Here is a 25,295-nt window from a genome sequence, read left to right on the forward strand (position 1 = left end):
TTATCAACCATCTCCGTCAAATGCTCGCCACTTCTCCGCCGTGTCTGTCATGACTGAGATACATCGTTTCTTGATTCAAGGGTAAAAGATAATCATAGATTTTCTGGTTTGATTATTTGCTCCAAGTTTTCTTGAATTACCAAGAAATTTCGGACCTCTAGTTCACCAGTAGCCACCGTCAAATTTGGTTGAAAAAAAGGCGGAGAAAATGGCTTCGTGGAAGTCGTGGATTGTGGCGGAGAAAGCACGGAGATGTTTAAGGACGATGTTCTTTGTGGCAGCAATGACGGCGTCTCTATTAGCTTCTTCGTTGCCTGTTCTGATCACGGTGGCTGATGTGGTGGTTCCTTGCCTATCGTCTCCGGCGTCACGTGCCTCACGTGCCACTCCGCCGCAGAGCATCTTCATCAGTATAGTTTCAAGAGCTCTTTCATTGATGTACCACTCGTCACTCTACTCAGATCTCTCGCCATTATCTGTACGGACACATCCTCCTTTCTCTTTCTTTCTCACTTCCGAATCATACTTGATATTGGTTCTGATTCAATAAGCTTCCATTGACGATGGTGAAACAGGTCTCTCTTGGCTTTGTGAAGACACAAGATTAGCTTATGGTCTTTATCTTGAAACAGTGATGTCACTTTCCTTTGGAGGGATTCTTCTTCTTTTTGTTAAAGCTTGTGTTTTCACTGTGAGTTCTCATCTGGAAGCAAAGGTCTATTACTTCAATATCTCATGGGTGATGCCGGTTTTGTTACTATCATCAGCGGTTTTCGGTTTAGCTCATGTCGTGGTAGCTTATCAAACAAGTTGTGGAGCTAGAAGGAAGCTCATGTACCACAAAATTGACCAAGAAGCTGTAATATATCTTTCTTGTTTTCACTTGCTAGCTTCTCTGTTGAGATATAACTTGTAGTTTGGAGCTCACTCTTTCTTATGGTTTTTGCAGGTTCTCACATGTAAATCTGGTTTCTCGGGTTACAAGAAGGCTTATCGTCAATCATTCACTAGATCAAACTACAAAATCTTAAGCTATTCCGGTGAATTTAGACAAAACTCTTTCAGGGGAGACAGAGAAGAGTTACAACCAAGACTTCTTGCAAATGCAGACAGTTTATTCATCAAGATCCAAGGCTTAAGTGTGCATTACAAACAGTGTGATTCACCGGCTAATACTTCCTCCATTCTTGTAAGCAGCTCTGCAGTTGATGTGAATGCCAGAAGGCTGAGACTACTAGACAAGCAGATGTCAAACTTAATCTCTCAAACTCAAAGCAATCAGTTGCATCGAAGCTACACCATTCAGCCCGATAGATCCTCTTTATATGATCCTCTGTTAGCGAATTATCCAACTACTCCCATTAGCTTGTTCAACAAGGATGATATGAATCAAACGGATTCTATGAATCTTGGGGAAGATTTGGAGAGGAATGGAGATGTTGGTATAGTTCTAGTCCATGGATTTGGAGGAGGAGTCTTCTCTTGGAGACATGTAATGGGAGAATTGTCTCTTCAGCTCAGTTGCAGAGTCGTTGCATATGACCGGCCTGGTTGGGGACTGACCTCTAGACTTATCCGGCAAGATTGGGAAGAGAGGAATCTAGCTAACCCTTACAAGCTCGAAAGCCAGGTAGGTCATTTGAGACATTTCCTTTGTGAAAGCTCTTCTATCTCTTTGTTTTGACATAATCGCTTCACAGGTCGATCTACTACTTTCTTTTTGTACCGAGATGGGTTTTTCGTCGGTGGTACTCGTTGGCCACGACGATGGTGGCTTGCTTGCTCTCAAGGCAGCAGAAAGAGCACAAGCCTCTACCTTCAAATGCAGTGTAAGAATCAGTTCCTTGATAAGCTTATGACTTATGTTTCACTTTGCCACTAACAATATATATACCCTTAATTTTTGCCACAGATTACAATCAAAGGGGTGGTTTTGATAAACGTTAGCTTATCAAGAGAAGTAGTTCCTGGCTTTGCAAGGATACTTCTTCATACATCACTCAGGAAGAAGCACTTGGTGCGTCCTTTGTTGCGAACCGAAATAACTCAATTGGTAAACCGGCGTGCATGGTGTGACACCACCAAGCTAACCACTGATGTCATAATGCTCTACAAGGTTAATCATTATACATAAACACATAATGTCACAGAGACCAAAGTTGTTACTTTTACTATAAGCCCTTTTCTTGTTGTAATTATTTTCAGGCTCCTCTATGTTTAGAAGCTTGGGATGAAGCATTCAATGAGATAAGCAAGTTATCATATGAGATGATACTTTCACCTCAAAATGCGTCAACTCTGTTGAAATCCATGGGAGATCTTCCAGTCTTAGTTGTTGCCGGAGCTGAGGATGCTCTTGTTCCTTTGAAATCTTCACAAGCTCTTGCTTCTAAGCTCACCAATTCTGTAAGTTTCATTTACTCTTCTCCAAGACTTCTACAACTTAAGTTTCCACTCTCTCTAACCCATTTTGTTTTTAATGTACTTGTGTGTGTACCCTCACAGAGATTTGTAGCCATATCAGGATGCGGACATTTGCCACATGAGGAGTGTCCTACAACACTTGTTAACGCCCTCGGTTCCTTCATTTGCAGACTGATACCTAAACTACCAAACTCCTAAAATTATCTCAAAGAAAAGAGTGATGAAAGAAAAAAGTTTTCTTCGTGATTCATTCATCAGAGTAAATCAGGCATCAGTATGTTGTTAACGTGAACAAAACTTCAACCAGATTTGCTACAAGTTTCTACGCAAGTTTCTTGAGCACAATCTCTGCTTTTCCTTATGTATTCATTGTATATACGATTTCTGTTCAGAGAAAATACAAATCCTTACCAATGAATTTGTTTTAAAGCTTCTCCGGCGATGATCTGTTAATTTAATACGAGCAAACTAGAAAAGTAGTCAGAAAATGGGTTTTGGACAATCATCAAATACATATATTGCTTAAAAGGTAGAGAACTATATGAACAAACCCACACATATATTATTATATTTTTTAGTTTTATGAAAATCTTTCTTTTGTCAGCGAAAACCTTTTCTTCGTGTCTTTTTTATATAACAGAGAAAAAGGAAAAAGATGTTTCTTATTAATAGCAAAGAAAGAAAATGAGGAAAAATAACAGTCATGATTTGATAAATTACGACATGATTTGTTTCCAAATTATTTAATGAAAACGATTTAAAAAGAGAAAAAAGAGAAAAAGGATAGTAAAGCTGAGCTGGAGCAGAGACAAAGAAATTGGCTGGAGGACTAGCGTTTCGAAAACCCTAATCGATCCGAGTAACAATCTGAATCTAAGCGAGAGTAAAAAAGCTATGTCGGATCCTTACGAGAGGGTTAAAGGGGGAAGGTTAGCGTTCAAAGGAGGCGATCTAGCCACGAGGAAGTCGATCGAAAAGAAGAAGAAGAAGCACAAGAAGAACAAGGAAAAGCTTGAGGTCCAAAATATGGCTCCCGACGGTTCAGAGACTTCCGCCGCCGCCGCCGCCGTTGGAGACGATGATATTTACTCTATTGACGCCGCGAAGAAGAAGAAGTACGATGAGCTATTTCCCGTGGAGGCAAAGAAGTTCGGTTACATTCCGAAATCAAACTTCGAATCCGTCGCAGAGGCTCTGGACGATCGTGTCAAGAAGAAGGCCGATCGATACTGTAAATAGAAAATTTGCAGTCTGGTTCTGTATGCAGATTGATGTTTGGAGTTCGAATTAAAGACTTTTGCGTTAGTCTACCTGAAACGAGTTCACCATATATGTTTTCATTGCTTACTTAAATCAGCTATTCTCTTTTTTCTTCTGACTTCACTCATATATTCTGTAACTTATTGATTTGTGTTATGTTAGTGAGTATCGGAAAATTCACTACTTGGTAGTGATCTTTGAATTAAACAATGTTCGTTGCATATGTAGGACGATTGTAGATTTATGTTGCAGAGAAGTTGAAAGTTGAATATTTGGTAGTGATCCTTTGAATTGCAGATAAAATATAGGACACTATGTTCATTGCATAGGTTGAAAGATTGTTATAGCATTGATAACCATAGCATGAAACGTTAGCTGGAGTTTATTTCTGAGATATGCACTTATGCATAGACAAATTTCTCACAGCGTGTCTATACATATGTTCTTAACAATAGATAGTCACTATGTATATTTCTTGAATCATAGAGACTCCACTGTCAGTTTTATCTCCCGAAATACTCAGTTTCAGCTCCTGTTACCTCGAGGATTCCTGTGTGCTGTTTCTTCTGGACTAACCCTTTTGGTACCTTGCCCTAAAAGGCCAAATGTTCCCGAGCTGCATCCACCGAGAATCTCTAACAGTGCTGATAGGTGGCAGATCACGGCGGCAAATAGGGCAAGAATTGTGAAGCCTGAGCCATGGGGTTATAGTCCTTATCTTGAAACAGTGATGTCACTTTCCTTTGGAGGGATTCTTCTTCTTTTTGTTAAAGCTTGTGTTTTTCACTGTGAGTTCTCATCTGGAAGCAAAAGTCTATGACTTCAATATCTCATGGGTGATGCCGGTTTTGTTACTATCATCTGCGGTTTTCGGTTTAGCTCATGTCGTGGTAGCTTATCGAACAAGTTGTGGAGCTAGAAAAGCTCATTTACAACAAAATCGACCAGGAAGCCGTAATATCGCTTTCTTGTCTTAGCTTCTCTGTTGAGATATAACTTGTAGTTTGGAGCTCACTCTTTCTTATGGATTTTGCAGGTCCTCACATGTAAATCTGGTTTCTCGGGTTACAAGAAGGCTTATCGTCAATCTTTCACTAGATCAAACTACAAAATCTTAAGCAGCTTTTCCGGTGAATTTAGACAAAACTCTTTCAGGAGAGACAGAGAAGAGTTACAACCAAGACTGCTTACAAATGCAGACAGTTTATTCATCAAGATCCAAGGCTTAAGTGTCCATTACAAGCAGTGTGATTCACCGGCTAACACTTCCTCCATTCTTGTAAGCAGTTCTGCAGATTGATACCTAAACTACCAAACTCCTAAACGCATCTCAAAGTAAAAGTTTGATGAAAGAATCTGCAGAAATTATAGCCTTAGCATTCAACCAAGGCCAAGTGAATATTTTCTGCCCAAGTTTCTCAAGCACAATCTGTGTTTTTTCTGATGTATTCGTTGTATATACGATTCCTGTTCAGAGAAAATACAAATCCTTGCGCATGAATTTGTTTTAAAGCTTCTCCGGCGATGATCGGTTACTTTAATACGACCAAACTAGAATGGTAGTCAGAAATGGGTTTTGGACAATCATCAAATACATATGCTTAAAGATAAGATGAATCGACTCGGGTCTCTAACACAAGCAGGCCGATAGAACAATAACAAACAATCCCTAAAAGAGCTCTCTAGCGTCTTATCAAACACAGACTCTCACAGAAACACTTAGAAAACAGAGAAGCAAAGCGGTAAAAACTCTATTATTCCTTGGCGGATTTGTTGATGAGAGACTTGTGGATGTGAGGGATGACACCACCACCAGCTATAGTCCCCTTGATGAGGGTATCGAGCTCCTCATCACCACGAATCGCGAGCTGCAAGTGCCTTGGCGAGATACGTTTCACTTTCAGGTCCTTGCTCGCGTTACCAGCCAGCTCCAAGACTTCAGCAGTCAGATACTCCAATATGGCTGCTGTGTAAACAGCTGCAGTTGCTCCAACTCTTCCATGAGCTGTGGACCTTGTCTTCAACAGTCGATGCACCCTACCTACAGGGAACTGCACAAAAAGATAACCCCTAAAAATTAGCCACAACAATGGAAACACAGAAATCAATTGTCCTCTCAATCATTACAAAGAAACTGTTTTTAGTTTTGGGTTTTGAAGCAAGAGTGTTTACAATGAGGAAACCTCAAGCAAACACACTCCCAAGCAGCATAACAATGACTAAACCACAAACTTCCATTGCTAGCCCTTACAACAATAGATATATCGCAAAAATCTCTATAAGAAAACTAACAAGAGGTGAATAAGGAAAGGCTTATCACGACGGGAACAAGATAAATCAAAAGATCTTTTGGTCAATATCAACCACAGACGCTTATTGAAGCAATTTCCAGCAAATAACACAGCCTAATAGCAAATCTCGCATCCCAATGTCCCTATTCCATATCTCATACCAAAATCTAACTCAGAATCTCTTCGATCCGCCACTTACGCGATCTACTTATCGTTCAGGCGAACAAGACCAGCTCGATTCCAAAAGACACAGAAACTTACGGAGAACGAGAGAGAGAAAGGGGAGAGAGAAATACCTGTAGACCAGCTCGAGAGGAACGAGTGATGGGTTTCTTCTTGTCCTTGTCCTTGTCGCTACCGCTAGGTTTCCCCATAAGCAAACCCTTGGCTCCTTTCCCCGACATTTTCCCGCCAGAAATCTCACAGTAAAATTCTCGCAGAGAGAGAGAGAGTTAGAAAGGAGATCGCACTTTCGCACCAGATAAAAAAAGAGAAGAAGAGCTCTCGAGTCGATTAGATGTTTCCCAGAGAGAGAAATAGAGATCGAGAAAGGCGGTCTATGAATGCAACGCCAGTTGACGATTTTACCCCTCTACACCAACCCTAATTACACTTCCCACAGCGATAAAAGCCCAAGCCCAACATACTAAATCGCAAAACATGTCCCAATATTTCAAATAATAACAAAAAAGACCCCAGAAACTTGCTTTGATTCAGAAGAAGGGAATGTCTTTTTTTCTTTTCTCTGTATAATTCAGTCTGGAAACAAAACACAGCAAGTCAAGAACTACGACATTTTTGCTAAGCATCAGATGGTTTCTCTGCGTTTTTCCCTTCCTTGTTGATGTGAAAGCCTTCAATCTTCTTAGAAACTTCGTCCACATTATGCTTCACCCTCCTCGAAGCCGATTCGTTCTCTTCAGTATTTGCAGGCGTTGTTTGCCAGATTCTGATGGTTCCGTCTTCAGATCCTGAGGCGTAAGACTCTCCCGTGGGAGAAAACCTCACGCAGTGTACCGGACCATGATGTCCCTTGTTGCATCCTTAAATTCAGACAAAAGATTACACAATCAGAAACTCAAGCTGAAATTATATAGAAGAAGCTATTTACATGACAATCTGTGATCGTATTGAATCAAAGCCTACTTCTTTAACACTAACTCTATGAATATGATGGCGTAAATGTTGTTTGAGAGGTCACTCACCAATCTCCTCGCCAGTGTAGAAATCAAACACTCGGACCCACATATCTTCTCCACCAGCAACAAACTTTTCACCAGACTTTGGCTCCAGAGACGCAGATTCGATATTGCAGGGCATGTCGTAACTCTTCACTAGTCCAAAGCTTAAAAAAAAGATAAAAGACAACGACAGAGAGAGATTGAGCAAATTACATAAAGTAATTTCAAAATATCAGATTCTCTTCCTGCAAATGAAAAACTTACTGGTTTGCATCCCAGAATTTAACTGTTGACCCATCAGCAGTTGTAATGTACCGACCATCTTGGCTCACTTCAGCACTGGTTACAGGAGACTTGGTCTCTAATGTCTGGACGATTTTCCCACTCCTCACATCCCATAACCTGTATAAAATAACAGTTAGAATAAAAAGGAAAAAGAAAACAAAAGGTCTATCAAATTATACCTTCTTCTATACAACATTTTGTGTTTAACTTTAGCCGTGGCTTGTTATTTCATAGGGTTCATACCTTACACCGCCAATATCAGTGCAAGAACTTAATATCGTTTGATCACTGTGAAGCCATGTGAGAGTTCTGATAGAACCAGGAGATTTATCGACTTCTGTAGGAGGTGCATCCAACCGATTCAAGTCGAAAACACGGAGAATCTTCTCAAATCCTCCCGTGATCAACAGTTTTGTATCCTAGTGAGAGAGAGAAAAGGGTTAGACGCATTGCAATCAATTACTGACTATCGCATAAGTATGAACGACGATGAACCATCCACAAACAAACATGTTTTAAGAGTAGTCCAATTTAGTAGAAAATTCCAGTATCACCGACGTAACCAAATCCTCATAACAATCAACTCGAGATTTTGTAGAGTAAATGTTAGGATAAGAGCTATTACATAAAAAGCCTGCCCACAACAGATCATTCAAACCACAGAGATATAAAGGGCTTGACCCTATTAGTAACTTGAACGCACCTCTGAGAAGGCACATGCTCGAACAATATGCTTGTGCTCAAAAGAATGCAGCACATCTCCTGTTAACGCATCCCAGAGTTTCCTGAACGAATAAATAAAACAATCGGCTGATTAAGGTCTCGGCCAAGAGAGATATATGTGTTGAACGTAAGAAAACATCATAGTAATGGAACCTAAAGAAATCAAAAACGTACGCTGAAAAATCCGCTGATGCAGATGCAGCACGTAATGCATGGTTATCCAGGCAAGAACTCCACACTGCACCTTTATGCCCTTCGAATGTACCAATCCAATCTCCAGTTTCCCCATTCCTCAACATTGGATGCGAATCTAAACGCATAAAGACATGATTTTGAATCTCAACAACTGTCAGCACTATGAATAGTCTTAAAGATTCATAAGTAAGTGCAAACTAATATAAGTAATTCAAGCATCTAAACACCACATAATCCAGTGGAAATGATTTTTTCAGTTCGTACCACAAAAGCTAAAAACCCACCAAACAGAACACTGTAGTACTCAGTTCTTGTAAGTAAAGAGACACACTTTATACTAATCAACTACTGGTGTAAACAACAAAGTCCAATTTTTATAAAACATAATATAAACTATTACCTTTACTGGCGCTGATGAGGAAGAAACCATCTGGCGTGATAGGGCTGTAGAACAAATCCACGACAGGTCTTGAATGGCCATGGCACATAAGTGGAGATGCGACCTTTTTCTTATCCATTTATAACAAAACAACAATGGAAAACCCTAGCCGCTAATCCAGAGAAGAACCCAAAATCCTAAGCAGAATTTCAAATCCTTTCAGATTGAAGAAAAGGGTTTTTTCTAATCCAAGCGATTCAAGGTAGATTCCGAGACGAATTACGCTAAAAAATTCAAAAGTCTTAACTTTTATTCTATTTTCTACAAATATATTGGGAGAAAGATCCCGAATCTAATAACTTTGTTCGATCTACACTTGAAAGAGAAATCTGCAGCTACAGTTAAATGCTGCTTACCGAAAATTCTACAGACAAAAAAATGAGAACTAGAAAGGAAAAAAAAAAGGTCAGAGGAAATTTTAGGAATGGGATGCTTTATTTGTACAAAACAGTAATAGTAACCTGTTTTAGGGATTTCAGTCGGAAGAACATAATTTGTATTGTTGGAAAAAAAGAAGGAAAATATCATAATTTGTATTATACGTCCTATATTTTTCAATTATTGCATTAGAAAGCCCATACTTTCGGCTTGACATATTTTTCCAATCACACAAAACTTGCATTTTGTTTCCTTAGTTTTGGAGTTTACCTTTTTGAATTCACAACCACGTTACATTTTTCGGAAGATTGTTAGCGATTTGACATGAATATTCACACAATGCATTACGTAAACCAAAACACATGACTTACAATGCTAACACACACACACACACTCTCAAGCGTAGAACTAATAGCTCAAATGTAAAACAATGTCTTTTGTTAAAAAAATGAATGTAGTAAAACAATGTTCGTAAGGGTAAACAAACACTATTAAACGGTACAACGGAGTCTTAATGTTGATTATGAAGATAATTTATGTCGATTATGAGGCAAAAGAGTGGTCAATGTTTGGTCCATGAGTGATAATCCCAAGAGGGTTTATAGAAGGAAAGCTTTTGTAATAGTTTGATTTTATATGATCCATCTCTAGGGTACTGCTCAAGCCGATGTGGAAGATCTTTTTCGTGCAGCAAAGAGATTTGAATTCTCTCTTACGAGTGTTTTATCGCATTTGAAGATCACTGCGTAAGGCTACAAAATAAATTCTCAACACATAATGGTAAACCGTAGATAGTAACCGTTGTTTTCCTGAGTATTTCTTCGCATTTTTCCAATGCATCAAAAAAAAATTGCTTCACTGCCTTGCTTTCAGAGAGACAAAACTGGTTGCAATCAATTCTCAATTAAGCATATTGATATAATATGTTGCAAGGTGCTTTAACTCAGCATATGATACTTGTGTTGTTACGAAATCGTAACGCCGTTTATTTATCCTATTCGTTAATCCAATTGATTATGGATAGAGATTGGTAAACTTTTGGCCGCAAGAGCTGATAAATCTATTATATAAAGAGTCAGTTGAGTCTCACAAATTTAACACCTAAGCACTCATCTTTTTGACACATCATCTTCTAAACAATTATTAGATTCTTATTATTTAATAATTTTTAAAAATCTTTTCGTAAATAAACATCAATTTATTACTTAAATCATTGAATTCAGTGATAAACATACATTTATTAAGATAATTCTCCTAAAAAGTGTGATTCATCTTCCTTAAATTAACTAATGTATATATCCTTATATACAAGTTATTTTAGTTAAATTATTGAACTAAAAAAAAAAATAGGAGCAGTCATAAGAGGTAAAGAGAGAGAAAAGGAGAAATAAGAAAAAAAAAAGAGAGGAGAAAGAGTCGTGAAAGGAGGAAGAAAAGAGAAGAGAGGACAAGCCGTGAGTAGGAGAGGGAGAGAGAGGATGAGATTAATGACAAAGAAAAAAAAAGAAACAGAGAGAGCACATAAACACGAGGAAGGAGAACAAGTGTTGGGAAATCAGAATAGATGACGTCGCAGAGAAAGAATGGACTATCACCACCGCAAAGGAGAAAAATTGAGAAATGTATATCTGTTTGTGGAAGTAAGTAAAAAAGGAATCAAAGCAAATCAGAATGACTATTAGATACGAAATCAATTACTAACTCAACAGAGAATCAGCGATGACCTATAAAAGCTTTTGATTTCTTTATTTCAGTAGACATCAAAATATTCATGTGAAGGCTAAGCAGCCACTATACAATGTTCCTTTGCAAGGAGACCGCCAATGGGGGTCTATATTCTATAAGTCTAATTGTGATTATGTGTAGAATATACTAGCTGGGTCAATAAGTAGTAGTGTTATTGTATAGCTTAAGAGTCCTTTAATTATAATTTACCAAAAGTTTATTTATTTGCTTATAATATAAAATTTATGTAAATGTTTATGGATATGTATGACAGTTTGTTTAGCTAATTAATGGTTAAAATAAAAAAATCTACTAATCATTTTAATACATTCCATAGAAATGCTTATAACCTACTAAACAGAGGTAAATATATTTTACCATGTTCAAAAAAAAGAAAGATTGTTGAAAGTTTGGCTCCAATCATGTAGGAACTAAGTGGAACAAAATATGAAGAAATGAGTAGTAAAATGTTATCGTTTAAAGAGTCTATTTGAGTGTGTGTGTAGTGTTTAGAAAGATTGGATTAGAATTGTGTTTTGGTGATTTCATTGACAAATGTTATCGTATAATTATGTTTTTTAAGAAAATTACAAATACAAAATACAAAAAGAGTTTTCAAAGTAGATTTAGAGTAATATTTTAATAATGCAACGATAATTTTTAACAATGTGAAACAAATAACAACTATATCACTGTGGTTAAGAGAGAGCTAAGAAGTTTTTATAGGAGTTGAGAGAAGTGAGCAAAACGTCATATAGTTTAAAATATATCAATGTATTCGTGTTAAATTATAGATTTTTAGAACAATTTAATATTTAAAACAAAAACTTTCTATTTTTAAATATGTACAATAGAAATAATAGATTTTTATACAATATTAAGATCACCAATTTGTTGTGAGATTTAAAAAATATATTACAAAAAAGACATGCGTGTATATGCGGGTATTTATCTAGTTTGAATAAGAATTGCCTCGTTGTATTAGTGTCCTTTGTTTTGATCCTCACGTTGAAATGTTATACTCGTTAATTCGTTATGGTGATTTAGAGTTTTAGGATTTATGATTTAGGAGCATTCGGATATTCAGATTGGTTCGGTTAATTCCGGTTTCTGAAAGTTTAGATATGAGATTGAAATTTCGTAGCTAAAAATTTAATATGTTAGTACCAAACTGAATCCAAGATATATCTTGGCTCGGTTTTATGATAATTCGGGTTATTTCGGTTAATTCAGAGTATATAGACCTGTAATTAACAAAGATCGAAGAGCTAATTAACAAGTTAAAAAAAAAAAGAATTTACTGATTAACGATCCAACGGTTCCTGAGACTTTACAATACAAAAGACCATGCACAATCCAACGGTTTTAATGAAAAAGGAGCACCGATAGAAGATAGTCTGCACCCTACAGGAACAAGGAGAAAAAAAGGAAAGGGAAACGCATTTTCGATTCGACGAATTACATATTTGTGATTCATCTCCAGATCTAACCCGAACTTGATTCATCCTCGACCCGGCAGGAGATATCAGACGCAAGCCGAGAAGCAATCGCGGAATGATACATAACTTCGTGGAACGTGGAAGCTTCTGCGATTTTCTTCCTCAACTGCCTAGCTTTCTCCTCCGTGAGACAACCGCGACGGAGCTTCTGACCGGAATCTTGACCCGACCCGGAGATATCGGTTTTACCCAGATTCGATTCCGGGTTCACGGAGGAGATTTCAATGTTAAGGTAATCGGGATTGGAGGATAAACCGAAGAGAGGAGCCCACCAATTAACAGATTTCTTGCGGTTTGAATCCGGGTTTTTTGTGGATCCGGATCCGGAAGATGCTCGGATCGTGACCGGAGCTGCATAACATGTAACCGAAGCCATGGAGAGAGAAAATGCAGATTGAAAAGTAACGTGATACGTGAGAACTGAGAAGAGAAAGAAACGTGAAGATTTGGGGATTTTTAAGGAAATAAAGAAGATTGAAGATGGATAAAAGAGACTTCACGGGTTTCGAATTATATAGTTAACAAATTTGATGGAAAGATCTGCTACGATGAGGTATACACATGGAGATGAGAGAGGATGTGGTACGTTGGATATTGCGTTGTGCACAGAGATTTTAGGTGGACGCTGATGCATTGGATCGTGGCCTCGGGCGATGGATAAGTGTAAACGCGTGGAACGGTGTTTTGTTTTTTTTTATTCATCAACTTGCAGCGTCTTGGTCTGCACTTTTCTAAATGACGAGGTTTTTATTATTTAAAACGTGAAAGAGCCGTTGATTTATGCGTATCGAAAATTTTGGTTTGCAAATCGCGTTGATGCTAAAAACAAAATAAATTGTTTCGTCCGGACAAATAATAGAAACAATTAAAAATATAGGATAAATAAATCTAATTATTATTTTTTTATTTAAATTTTATCCCCTTAATACTTTTATAAATAATTTAACCTTTTTATTTTTTTAATTTAAATTTAACTATAAAAAATAAAATAAAAAGATAAGAGAAAAGGCAATAGAAAAGACGATTTAACTCCTTTCGTTAACGACAGTTTTTCTTCTTCTCTGGAAGGGAATTTTACTCTTCTTTTCTGGAAGGGAATTTTACCGGCTCTGGTGATCTCTTTGGTTTCCTAAACTATTTTTGGTGTCTTCTTCTCCGACAGTTAAAAGTATCTTCCTTCTCTGAGACAGAGGTGTTTGTCACTGATCAAAATGATGAACGATCGCAACGGTGAGGATTTTGTCACCGATCCTAAAACAGCGGTTCTGATCTCTCTCTAATGATTGAAATCATCATTTTTATGAGGGCGTTATTCATCGTAATACATCCATATCATACTTTTTGGGTGTTTTTCTATGGATTAATAATCCCAATTCTCCAACTCCCTTCAACGGGGGTTTTCTTACATGGCGGTGTAGAGCAGTTTTTTTCCACTATCCACAACGCAGATATCTCCGGCGTGAGTTTCTTCTCATTGCACGATGACATCAGTTTGGGTATTCTTCATATCCTACTCATCTCCACCATTTGGTTTGGAGATGTCATTTGGGTATACGATCCAAGCATCACTGATATTTTGGGAAATAATGAGAGAATTCCGCCAACGGAAGAATCTTTGAGATGATTCAAGGTATATTTTTTTTAAGAGATTTTATTTTGCTAGATATGAGATTTCTATGGAAACAAACATCATGAAAACTGTCATGGAGGAAACAATGGTTTGGAGCAAATCATTTCTTGTTGTATGGCGACATTCGTATCGTTGAAAATTAGCAATCCCAATATCTTTTTCTATCGAACGAATCAGTAAATTGGGTTCTTGTTCGAAGAACATCTTTAGCACTTAATTGGGAATTGGTCAATGTAATACAACAGGGTAAAAGATGGATAATAGCCAAAGTTCAAAATCGCACAATGAATGCGATTAGAAGGAAGGAAAGAGTGGATATTCTAATTGCAAGCAAAATCTGATGAAGAAAAGAGTTGTCACATTCACTTCTGTTGTTGTACTGCATTGTAATTTTTATATTTTATGTATTTATGTAATTTGAATTTTATATAAATAAAATAGATGTTAAAAAAATAATTAAAATTTATGATAGAAAATTGAAACATTGATCTGCTCAAAGTTTAATCCCTAAGCTACTCTGCAAGAGCACAGATGTGCAGTTGTAGTATAATAGGGGTCAAACCACAGAGACGAGAGATTCGCTCAATAAACTCTATAGGCTTGAATTACGCTAAGCAAACACAATGAAATTAAAAGCAACAATGAAAGCCAAACTGTTGTAAACTCGATGGAAAAGAATTATGCTCAGGGTGTTTCTCAGGAAAGCAGAGAATGCAGATTAATCGATAAATCAGGGTTCAGGGTTAAGCACGGTTCTTGAACTCAAATCACGAAATTATAATTAACCAACTTCCGTTGTGAGAATTATCTAAGTTAAAATCCTAGAATTCCAAATTCCTTTGCAAATCCTAAAGACATAAACCAGCTTTAATGCTCAAGTTCGATATGTTCACAAAGTATCTAAACCAAATTCCTTTGCGAATAGCTACTTTGCTCACCCTAGGTTCTTTCCAGTTATTCAATTACACTTCCGTGTCAATTAAGCAACCTAAGATCTAAGTTCTAGGTGGCCAGTCCAGAATTAGCTTTAAGAAAAACCTATGGTGAAGAACTAAATAGATTATGAACCCTAACTAATCAATCAATCCAACATCCAAAGAAATCCTTTATGAGAACCCTAAACCCAACAAGCAAACTACTCAGACATGAAGATTGAAGCAATAAACATGATTGAATAGATTGCAGTAAGCAGTAAATAGATTAATAAACAGGGGTTCGAAATCTTCTCTCTCTGGAACAGAGTTTCAGACTTGTCTCCCTAAAAACTCTCAAAAACAAAAGTCATCTCTAAGAAAATCTAAGGTATCGATATAAGGTGGCTAAAAACCCTATTTATAACTTAAAAACACGTTTTGGGCTTCCTTGTAATTATTGGAGATTTTTGGGCCCAACTCCTTCTTCAAACAGGAAACAAAATCACGTTTTCCTTATTTCTGCAACAAGTGTCGAGCGTCACTCTCCATGGTGTCGAGCGTCACTCTCCATGGTGTCGAGCGACACTAAAGCACATGATTCATCCTTCACGAATTTGATCCTTGTTTAGCTCCAAAGTGCTCCAAAATCACCAATTAAGCTCCAAACGTACCTATGACCTGTAAAGACTCCAAAAGACTCGAAAAACACTAAAAAGACTCTATAAATAAGACCTATAGCATGGTTTAAAAACCATAAAAACCATGATATATCAACTCCCCCAGACTTAGCATTTTGACCGATCACCCTGCAACTCAACTACTGCTTCATCATTCCAAATCGAACCACCATGTACTTCTCCGTAGACATTCACAGCTTCCCAGATTAACTCCAAAATTCCACAACATTGTCCATAAACCCTCATCGCTGGATCTCACTGATGATTCAGATACCAAGAGCCTTCTAGATTCTTTCCCATACTATACTCAAACAAATCAGCCTTACACACTTTGGTACTTTTCTCTCCCCCAGACTTATTCTTTTCGCACACTCATCATCCTTTTTTTATGGCATATACTCGATAAAGGTAAAGCTGCGAGTACTGATGGTGTTTGCCATCGAGTCCCGAGTTGTCCCCTTACCTTGTATCAAAGGGTTTCAGCGAATAATGGGGTCATAGGAAACTTTCCTACCCCTCGTTTCCTTCCTTTGTGTGATCATTCCAACTTAGAAGTGAAATAATGGGATCCTTGGACATTTTCCTAGCCCTTCACTCCTAAGCGAAAATCATCTCAATCTTTTTGCCCTTTTTCTTTCTTTCTTCTTTTTTTTTCACTCATCACAAGGGAGAGAAACACCAACATTAGATTTCACACAGGCTTTCATTTGTCAAGTATGAACGAGGAATCAAGCTCTATGAACATCAGTCACATCAATGAGGTAAAAGAAAGAGTTCAGAAATTAGCTCAGGTTAGTGGATTCTGTTGGAAACATGGACGCCTCTAGTCAACTGGCCTTTGGATTTTTCATTAGTCAGATCTAGACTGAATCTGTAGCAGTGGTCACTTAGATGAAAGGTCAGCACAATAATTCCAGGAAAAGCATCATAATCTCCAACAAGTTTTGACTCAAAAACGTTTTGACACGACAGACTCTTAAGAAAAACAAACACAATGTCAGCAACTACCTCCCCCAGACTTAAACAACACTGATTGCTTTTTTTTTCTCTGCTGCAGTAGCTTCTTAGGCGAGTTTGCGTAGAGAAGAAAATGATAATTTGTGGAGAAAAAGTAAAAAATGTCGATAGAATTTAGTTTCTCAAATTTTTTTTTTAAAAATAATTAAAATTAGATAATTCAAAAAAGAAAGAAATATATTATCTAGATCTAATCTTAGATTCTTGAAAATTCAGTTAACCGAATTGTAGAATAAGTATTCTATAATTGTAGAACAAAAAGTTTCTGTAGAAATGCAATTCTACTAAGATGTAGAACAAAGAGGTAATTATAAAAAGATATATCTACTAAACTGTAGAACAATGAAAAGGTTGTAGAATACAGTTTTATAACTTTGTAGAACATAAAAAAATTGTAGATAATTAATTCTATATATTTAGTAGAAAACTAATGAAATAGTAGATAGCCTACTCTATAAATTTATAGATATATAGAATGCACTTTTCACTAATTCGTAGAATATTTGTAAAAAGTTGTTTTAAATTTTTTGGTAAAAAGATATTACGAAATATCTTTATCTTCCCTTTTCAGAATTTTTCAAAAAATTTTAGATTATAAAAATATTTTTTTTTTAATTTTTGTAATTATAAATAAATTGTATATTTGTCCAAAAGTGGTGAAAAAGTATTAAGGAGATAATACTACATTTTTTTGTTATAAATATAACTACCCCCAAATAATATATATATATATATATATAGTTTTTTGTTATATAAATAACTAACCCCCAAATTTCAATTATGTTTTGTAATAATTCAGTTTGATAAATCATTTAGAAAAAATTAAGTTTTTTTTTTAAAATCCATTTGGGTTTCTAGCAATGCACAAGTATATTTTAACAGTTTCTTTATGAGTTTCTTATTTTATGTTTACTATTAATTTAATCAAATAACCTGGGTTTCTACCAATAAATATGCTCTTATCCATCATCTTATATATAAAAAATACGATTTATTACACAAAATATTATTGTTGTTTGACATCAATCTTCAATTATCTTTATATTTTTGTGTGACATCAATCTTAAATTATATCATAAAAGAAAGATTTACTACAGACATTACTAAATCTGAAAGTTCAAAAAACCTGAGAGCTATATCTCGAACGTATTGAATCAAAATGCTTAGGTTTTAGCCACCAATTTTAGATCGTAATAGCATTCAAAAGGTTAGTAAAAATGTAAAATCACTTTCAAGTATCACCTAGACTTAGTAATCCAAATTACGAACATTATAATATTTTTCTTTGAAAAAAGCCACTGCCTTTGTGGGATCTATAATCTATACTATGTGAATATTCTTGAGAGATTCTACTTTGGAATTTTTTATGAAAGAATTAAAAATATAGGACAAATAAATCTAACTATTGTCCTATTACTACTTATATAGTAAATTTTGTCTCCTTAATACTTCTACTAATAATTTAACCTCTTCTATCCTTCTAATTCGAATTTATCCATATTAATTAAAATTTATGATATAAAATTTATTCGAAAAGGAAAGAAATATATTCTCTAGATCTGATTAGGAAAGAAATAATTTAAAAAAAAAATAACTAGAAAATTAAATAACTCGAAAAGGAAAGAAATATATTCTCTAGATCTGATCATAGATTCTCGGAGATTCAGTTAACCGAATTGTAAAATAAGTATTCTATAATTATAGAACAAAGAGTTTCCGTAGAAATGTAATTCTACTAAGATGTAGATCAAAGATGTAACTATAGCAAGATAATTCTACTAAACTGTAGAACAATGAAAAAGTTGTAGAATACAGTTTCATAATTTTGTAGAACATAGAAGAACTGTAGATAACTAATTCTATATATTTAGTAGAAAACTAATGAAATAGTAGATAGTCTATTCTATAAATTTATAGATTTATAGAATGCGGTTTCTACTAATTCATAGAACATTTGTAAAAAGTTGTTTTAATTTTTTTTTTGACAAAAAAATATTATGAAAAGTCTTTGTCTTCCACTTTCAGAATTTTCCAAAATTTTTTAGATTATAAAAATATATTTTTAAAATTTTTGTAATTATAAATAAACAATATTTTTGTCTAAAAGTGGTTACGTTTGAAAAAGTATTAAAAGGATAATACTACAGTTTTTTTTCCTATAAATATAATTGTCCCATTTTTTATTGATGTATTATTAGTTCGATTTTTATTGGTTCGCCACTTACTCGTGCAACAGAATTTTGACTTTTAGTCAAAGATTAATCTTGTATATTTGTTGGTTGATAATGAAGTTGCATGGAATATAAACAAATCTAAATTCAGTTACGCGAAATTATAATTCGCATGACGAATATCGCATACGTGCCACAGTGAATCGCGATTTCACAAATACTCTCACAGTCTCAGAGAGAAAACCCAAACGGAGTCCCACTTAGTCGAAGAAGAAGATCTTTCGTTGATTTTTTTGAGATCTTCGTCGTCATCATCATGTTGAGCAGAATCGTCCCTTCTCATCTCAAAACCCTAACAGCTTCCTATTTCACTTCTACTCCGCCTCATCGAATGATCTCTGCGACTGCCAATCGATTGGCGATTTTCGCTTCTTCGTCTAATCTACTTCGCAATCTCAGATTTGAATCGGGTAAAGAAAGCGTTTCTCGTAGTGTTTTTCGTTTATCTAGTTTTTTTTTTTTCCAGATCTTACAACGATGCGCGTGGTGATTAATTAGAGTGCAGATTCTTCCCATATCAACATACCAAAACCCTAGCACTAGTAGCTGCTTCTTCGCCTCGCCGATTTTTCGTCTGCAACCCTGTTGGTCTTCGTCATCTCACTGCCAATCGATCGGCGATTTCCTCATCTCCGTCTGTTTTCCCTCGCCATTTCAGCTCCGAATCAGGTGAAAATAACTCTTTCTTCTCATATCCTGCGACGATGCTTCATGATTTTATAATTTGGAAAGAGGATTTTTCAATTAATGTCGAAAGAGGTAAGCAAAGGATTTGATTAATCATAAATGCTCGTCATCAATCTAGGGTGCTCTGTCTTGTAAATTCAGAACTTGTTTGCTAAGTATTAGAGGAAGATTAACATGCTTAAGCTGCTTTTATATTAACATTGACCCAAATCCTAATACAAAGGAATATCGTATAGAAAGGAATATATACAAAGAAGGTATAAACGGCATATTCCTATTTAGCTTAATAGTTTTGTCTAGTGAAGTCATTACTTGTTCATCTTGCTGCAGATACCTCTGTAAATGAGAATGTGGAGGACGATGCCATGCCTATCGCAGCCGGAAATGAGGGAGAGGAGCTTGAGGTGATTGTTTGTGTTTATGTTTATATGCATTTTTAAGGTCTAGAGCATGACTGAAAACCTCTGTTTTTATGTGGCACTCTTGTGTGATAGTTGATTTGTACTATATATTTGAGAATATGTTGGAGTTACTTTCACTATCTTGACATAATGCTACTGTGAAATCTAAACTTCTTCAGTGTTTGTTGTCATAAATTCAAGTTAACGTTTGTTTCATAGTGTTTTCTTAGAGTAGTATTCTCTGACCCTGAACTTGCCTAGTGTGTAGCATCCAGCTCCGTTATATGTGCATTTACTTCTTCTCTGTTTTTTTTTTCATATCAGAGCATGCTTGATTTGATTTTCATCTTATTTTGTGCTCTGATCTTTTGTGGGGGTTTAATATCTTTAGTCTCTGTTTGTTTGTATACTTTTCTCAGTTGAATCCCAATAGCTCTTCGTTTACATGGTTCCCATCTCTTTGGCATTATCATTAGAAGGAAAGCTGTTTGAGTAGTGGCGATGGGAGTGATGGCGGTGCTGCCAGTTGTCGGGCGGCTGCCAAAATGGTTCTAGCGGCGGCTGTCCTGATGGTGGCAGCGGTGCCGATTGTGGCAATACTGGCGCCGTTGTTCATGGCCATCATGGGAATGGTGGCGATGGCATTGTACTTATACGTTTAAACAATTTGAAATTCAACCCTAATTTATGCCTAAACAATTTTTCTAGTCTAATCATACTTATACGTTTAAACAATTTGAAATTCAACCCTAATGTATGGCTTTTGTGCGTAAAACTACTTTTGGAGAGACGCTGTTAAGTTGCCGTGAAACGTTGTCTACGTGTACACGTAAGTTACGACATCGTTTTACTCTCTAAGTCGTGGGATTTAAACTTTAACAAAAAGACTTAGTTTCGTGGTGTTTTTTTTTTTGCTCGTCGTGGTCTTCAAGCTTTCGACTTTCCTTTTCACTGAGTGTCGATTTAGGGATTTGAAAAACCTGGTTTGTGGTTTGCTAATGGTTGGTATCACGCTCTATGTAAACATCTGCAGCTTTGGTCCAAAACACAGCGTCACACATGCTTTTAAAATTCGTAGTTCCATTGCAAAGCAACTTGAGATCCGACAACTCCTCAAATGGAAGCTTGTACCAGATCCTTTGTTCGAACAGAGAAATGTTTAGGCTATCCCCAATCTTAACAAACAAGTCTCTCGGTGGGCATACAAGCAATTCAACCTCCCCTCCAACGTATTTCGTACTGTTTTGCAGTGAAATCTCGAACTTTCCATTGTAATACACTTGAAACGCTGCATCTTCCGAACTAAAAACAACAACAAAAGAAAAACAAATATCAGAGTTATACATTTTATATAACCCTAGACCATGAAGTTATATAGCGTTTAGTACACATAAGTTAGCTTCTTTGTTCACCATAAACCAATCTTATCAAATCCATGAATGGAAAGCATAACCAATCAAATTTTTTATCCTAATCTGTACAAAGTTAGAATGAAAAAATAGTAGATAATCGTGTACCTCATGTTTGCAACGCCGAACTGGATGATAACCAAACACAAACACCACTTGAACAGCAAATTCGCTTTTAGGGTTTACAAACTTGAGATCGGTTTTTTTCTTACTCTGTTCGATGAAGAAGACAATGGAATAAATCAACTGAATCGTCGAGTCGTGGCTTCAAGTTCAAGTTGTGTATAACCAGTACGACGTAGTTTTATTATAGATGTTAGGCCTATTTTTGTGATCTGCTAAGGCTCAGAAGCTAGACGATGTCGTTTTGTCGTTAATTTTTTGCGACTTCTACTGCATAAAACGACGTCGTGGCTTAACTAGATTCCATATATTAATCGTTTGACGGCGACTTAACACCTATTAGACGGAAGTAGTTTTCCGCACAAAAACCATACATTAAGGTTGAATTTCAAATTGTTTGAACGTATAAGTATGTTTAGGCCAGAAAAATTGTTTAGGCATAAATTTAATATTTACATAAAGATGAGGTCTGAAAAAAGCAAATTTTTCGACATATAACAATACTTGTATGATGTATGGATGTCGCTACTCGCTATGTAACTATTCAGTTTTGTTCTGATTTTGATATTGTTGAACTTATAATTGGCATTCTTTTCAAAAAAATTTAATGTTTTGATGTTGTGGATTTCAAATTATCGTTAAAAAGTAAAACGAGTGTGTAATTACCCTAGTGGTTGAATGATCATCGGCTTATCTTCGCCATGCTCTGTTTTTCATTAACTAATCTAAATTGCTCTGACTTTATATGTAACAACTTTAGGTCTTATTATAATTTTCCTTGTAATTAATCACTCGATCTGGTTTATAGATCTAAACAGTGTAGAACCTTTAATATCATTCTTACATGGAGAATTTTAGGTCTTTACTAAAACATTTTATTTTGATATGTATAATGTAAATTCTCCAACCCCTCTCCCCCAAAGAAAATGTGGTAAGAAAATAACTTCTTACAGAAATAAGTCTATTAAATAAGGAAAAAATAATTAAAAAATAATTTATGGATTGGATGAGAGACTTTCTAACTACCTCATGAACCAAAATCTCAAATTTAACGTTGATTCAGCCAAATTAAATCCAACGTTAGTCAAACTTTAATTACTAAACTTTTTAAACACTAAGTTCAAACAAAGATTGTTTTTGTTAGTGAGATTATTAGAACTTTACCGTCTAGTTCGCATAAATGTAAACTAATTTTTTTTCTTCCCTTATATATTCATAATGGAATAATGAAAACAATCCAAAATTGGATTACAAAAACAATCATATATGTACTTTTAAACTTGTAAGATATATATCGTACCTAATGTAGTGATGGCTGGTGGTTTAGTTTGCATCGTTCAAAATTTCCAACAATCATAGTTCTAATATATCAACGAAGCCAGATTCGGTGTCACATTTTGCTTTTCGGGAAAGGGATACTAAATAAGACAAGCGAAAGGTAGATGCCCAAACCAAACAAAAATAGTATAAAAAGGAAGAAACTCGACTCTTATGTACTAACTAAACCAGCATCCAAACTTTTTTCTATTTATTATAATAATAACTAAAATATGAAGAACAAGAACACTCGACGTTAGCATCAAAGGCCGTTTTTAGTCTCCAACACTACCAATATGTATATTCCTAAAGGCTGAAGCTTCATCACTATATTTCTTCTAACAAATATTGCTGCTTTTTACTACGGCTAAAACAAATATGATTAAAAACAAAGACGTCTGACTAATTCTGAGTAAGAACATATTTTTAGGTAAGGAATTGCGGGCAAACATAACATGAACAAAACACCTGGACCGAAGTCTAAATAGAATACTGGAATGGAGCCCAGAATTATAATAATTTTACATCTTTATTGATTATTTTATATTCCAATTTACCCATAATCTTTTAATTTATGTAGAAAACTAGATACATTAGTATATTTTTTTTTTTGGAGAAAGAATAAGACATTTTTGGTTTAGAAAAAAATGAAGAAAAATAAAACAATTTATTTTGCCACCGTATGAAACCAAAAGCAAACCTAACCAAGAAAATATATAAAAAATGCTTATAGAATTGATTCCGCCAAAAATTCCAAAAGTCTCATAGTAAAACAAACTTCAAGAAAACGAACGTTGGAGTTTCTATTCCCTTTCTATATCAGACAAATCACAAAATATATACTTCTATAAAGTTCCACTCAACTTGGTCTCACTATCATCAACTATCTCTCTCTTTTTTTTACATATTACTTCGACTGATTTTTCATTCTTTTGTTAGTTCTTGAACGAATTCGATCTTAATCTAAATCAATGAAATGGAATGTTGCAAAAGAGTTAGATCATCAGACTATATATTGATCTAGTTTTCTACATATAAAAGTTAGATTATCAAAACTATACTATAATATTATTATTTTATTTTATTTTATTTTTAAACCAAAAAAATATATTATTATTTTTATATTAAAAAGGTTATGGACCGAAATCCACAAATTAATCTTTCGAAATCTGAGATATGATGATAATAAAATTTTATTGTATGTTCGTAAATAATAATATTATTTAGTTTAGATAAATTTTTTAACTAGTCGAAGAACTAAACAACGGTTCTTAGATAAATTTGGTTCACTAACGTCTACTCAATAACGACAATTAAGAAATATACTTAGCATAACCCATTAATACTCTTAATTAATATAAAGCTCACATTTACAATTCTAATTTTAGTCTCTTAATTATTCGACACTCAAACACACATTTCAATTTATTTTTGCATCGTTTTTTGTGTGTAAAATTTATTGCTAATCTTAAACTTATTTCGTACTATTTTTCAGTCTTTTTTTATAAATAGACCACAAGTATAAGTCATAATTATATTTGTTTTAGACGACAACTCAACTTTTTTTTCTAGTTTGATTCGTACTCAAGAATTTTTTTACTTCCATTCGGTTCGTTGAAATTTGAAATGGTATTATGTTTTAAGTTTATTAAAAACTTAATAAACTTAATTATTCGACAGTTAAATTCACTTACCTAAATTACCAGGACTTTCATTCATAGTATCCAATTATCCATATCATCCAAAAAAAAAATTAGACTATAAAAAATAAAAAATAGTAGTTTTGATATTTGTTGGTATATTATGGTTTTCGATGTTAGATCTAGTTGTAAGACCGCGAAAATCCGATTGAAATCATGAATAAAAAATAGCAATATTATAAACGATATGTTAAGGTAAGAAATTAAAACGAGAGTTAGAAATCCGATTGAAAACAGACGAAAACACGGAGTCGAGATATGATCTCTTTCCTTAACTCAATAAATCGCTGGTAATGTGTGACCGTATGGTGCGATTTTTGAATCCCAGGATACAACCGTGATGAGACTATTACGCAACACCCGTAATAGAATATGCGAAATGAGATTATACTACGCTATAGCTCTCGAGACACTTACGATATTAAGACGAGAGAGATTTGTTGGAAAGAATTATTTGCTGTGTGTTTGGTGTATTCGAGAATTCGATTATATTGAATGAGAGACGAGGGCATTTATACTGGAAGGTTCAGCTTGATCCGAAAGGAATAAGCTTTGGCGAAAAGGAATATTCACGAAATATTCTCCTTTTTCCGCAAGTAAAAGGATTCGGAAATCTTCCGTTATTATCTGGACGCAATCTTTTATTTCCTAAGATTTATCTTTTCAATATGCAAAAATATTTCGCAGGAACTAAGAAACCCACGACCCACACCCAGTTATATAGAGCCAATGAGCAATGAGCAACGAGCAACGAGGCTGTTACACCAATCAATATTCTGATCGAAGTTA

The 25,295-nt window shown here is 35.2% G+C and overlaps 6 protein-coding genes across 7 annotated transcripts; 3 read left to right on the top strand and 3 right to left on the bottom strand.

Moving 5' to 3' along the window:
- Positions 1-208: 208 nt before the first annotated feature.
- On the top strand, positions 209-2,635 carry LOC18011176. The gene is given in 8 exon segments (XM_024150215.1): positions 209-350; positions 353-478; positions 576-859; positions 950-1,630; positions 1,701-1,829; positions 1,913-2,116; positions 2,206-2,406; positions 2,506-2,635. Coding segments are annotated over 8 exon segments (1,884 nt in total). The 3' UTR covers positions 2,623-2,635.
- A 576-nt stretch (positions 2,636-3,211) lies between these two features.
- On the top strand, positions 3,212-3,964 carry LOC18010933. The gene has a single exon (XM_006392812.2). It carries the CDS (start codon positions 3,319-3,321, stop codon positions 3,661-3,663), a length of 345 nt encoding a protein of 114 aa, XP_006392874.1. The 5' UTR covers positions 3,212-3,318; the 3' UTR covers positions 3,664-3,964.
- Positions 3,965-5,216: 1,252 nt separating this feature from the next.
- Positions 5,217-6,551, bottom strand: LOC18011089 (probable histone H2A variant 3). Its single transcript, XM_006392813.2, has 2 exons — positions 6,272-6,551; positions 5,217-5,735 (listed from the first exon to the last, which is right to left on the bottom strand). Exons 1-2 carry the CDS (start codon positions 6,377-6,379, stop codon positions 5,439-5,441), a joined length of 405 nt encoding a protein of 134 aa, XP_006392875.1. The 5' UTR covers positions 6,380-6,551; the 3' UTR covers positions 5,217-5,438.
- A 117-nt stretch (positions 6,552-6,668) lies between these two features.
- On the bottom strand, positions 6,669-9,247 carry LOC18011090 (serine-threonine kinase receptor-associated protein). The gene is made up of 7 exons (XM_006392814.2): positions 8,760-9,247; positions 8,339-8,474; positions 8,145-8,226; positions 7,685-7,860; positions 7,421-7,558; positions 7,181-7,320; positions 6,669-7,018 (listed from the first exon to the last, which is right to left on the bottom strand). The coding sequence occupies exons 1-7, from the start codon at positions 8,875-8,877 to the stop codon at positions 6,777-6,779; spliced, it is 1,032 nt and encodes a 343-aa protein (XP_006392876.1). The 5' UTR covers positions 8,878-9,247; the 3' UTR covers positions 6,669-6,776.
- A 2,926-nt stretch (positions 9,248-12,173) lies between these two features.
- Positions 12,174-12,938, bottom strand: LOC18011188. Its single transcript, XM_024150183.1, has one exon. It carries the CDS (start codon positions 12,774-12,776, stop codon positions 12,387-12,389), a length of 390 nt encoding a protein of 129 aa, XP_024005951.1. The 5' UTR covers positions 12,777-12,938; the 3' UTR covers positions 12,174-12,386.
- Positions 12,939-19,018: 6,080 nt separating this feature from the next.
- Positions 19,019-20,630, top strand: LOC112082899. Of its 2 annotated transcripts, none has more exons than XM_024150575.1 (4): positions 19,019-19,279; positions 19,368-19,538; positions 19,887-19,960; positions 20,377-20,630. In XM_024150575.1, the coding sequence occupies exons 1-4, from the start codon at positions 19,126-19,128 to the stop codon at positions 20,431-20,433; spliced, it is 456 nt and encodes a 151-aa protein (XP_024006343.1). In that variant the 5' UTR covers positions 19,019-19,125; the 3' UTR covers positions 20,434-20,630. The 2 variants fall into 2 exon arrangements, with proteins under 2 accessions (XP_024006343.1, XP_024006342.1); XM_024150574.1 differs by having other exon boundaries at positions 20,434-20,630.
- Positions 20,631-25,295: the final 4,665 nt, after the last annotated feature.

The sequence above is a fragment of the Eutrema salsugineum genome, unplaced genomic scaffold (assembly GCF_000478725.1).
Source record: "Eutrema salsugineum unplaced genomic scaffold, Eutsalg1_0 scaffold_7, whole genome shotgun sequence".
Taxonomy (NCBI): Eukaryota; Viridiplantae; Streptophyta; class Magnoliopsida; order Brassicales; family Brassicaceae; genus Eutrema; species Eutrema salsugineum.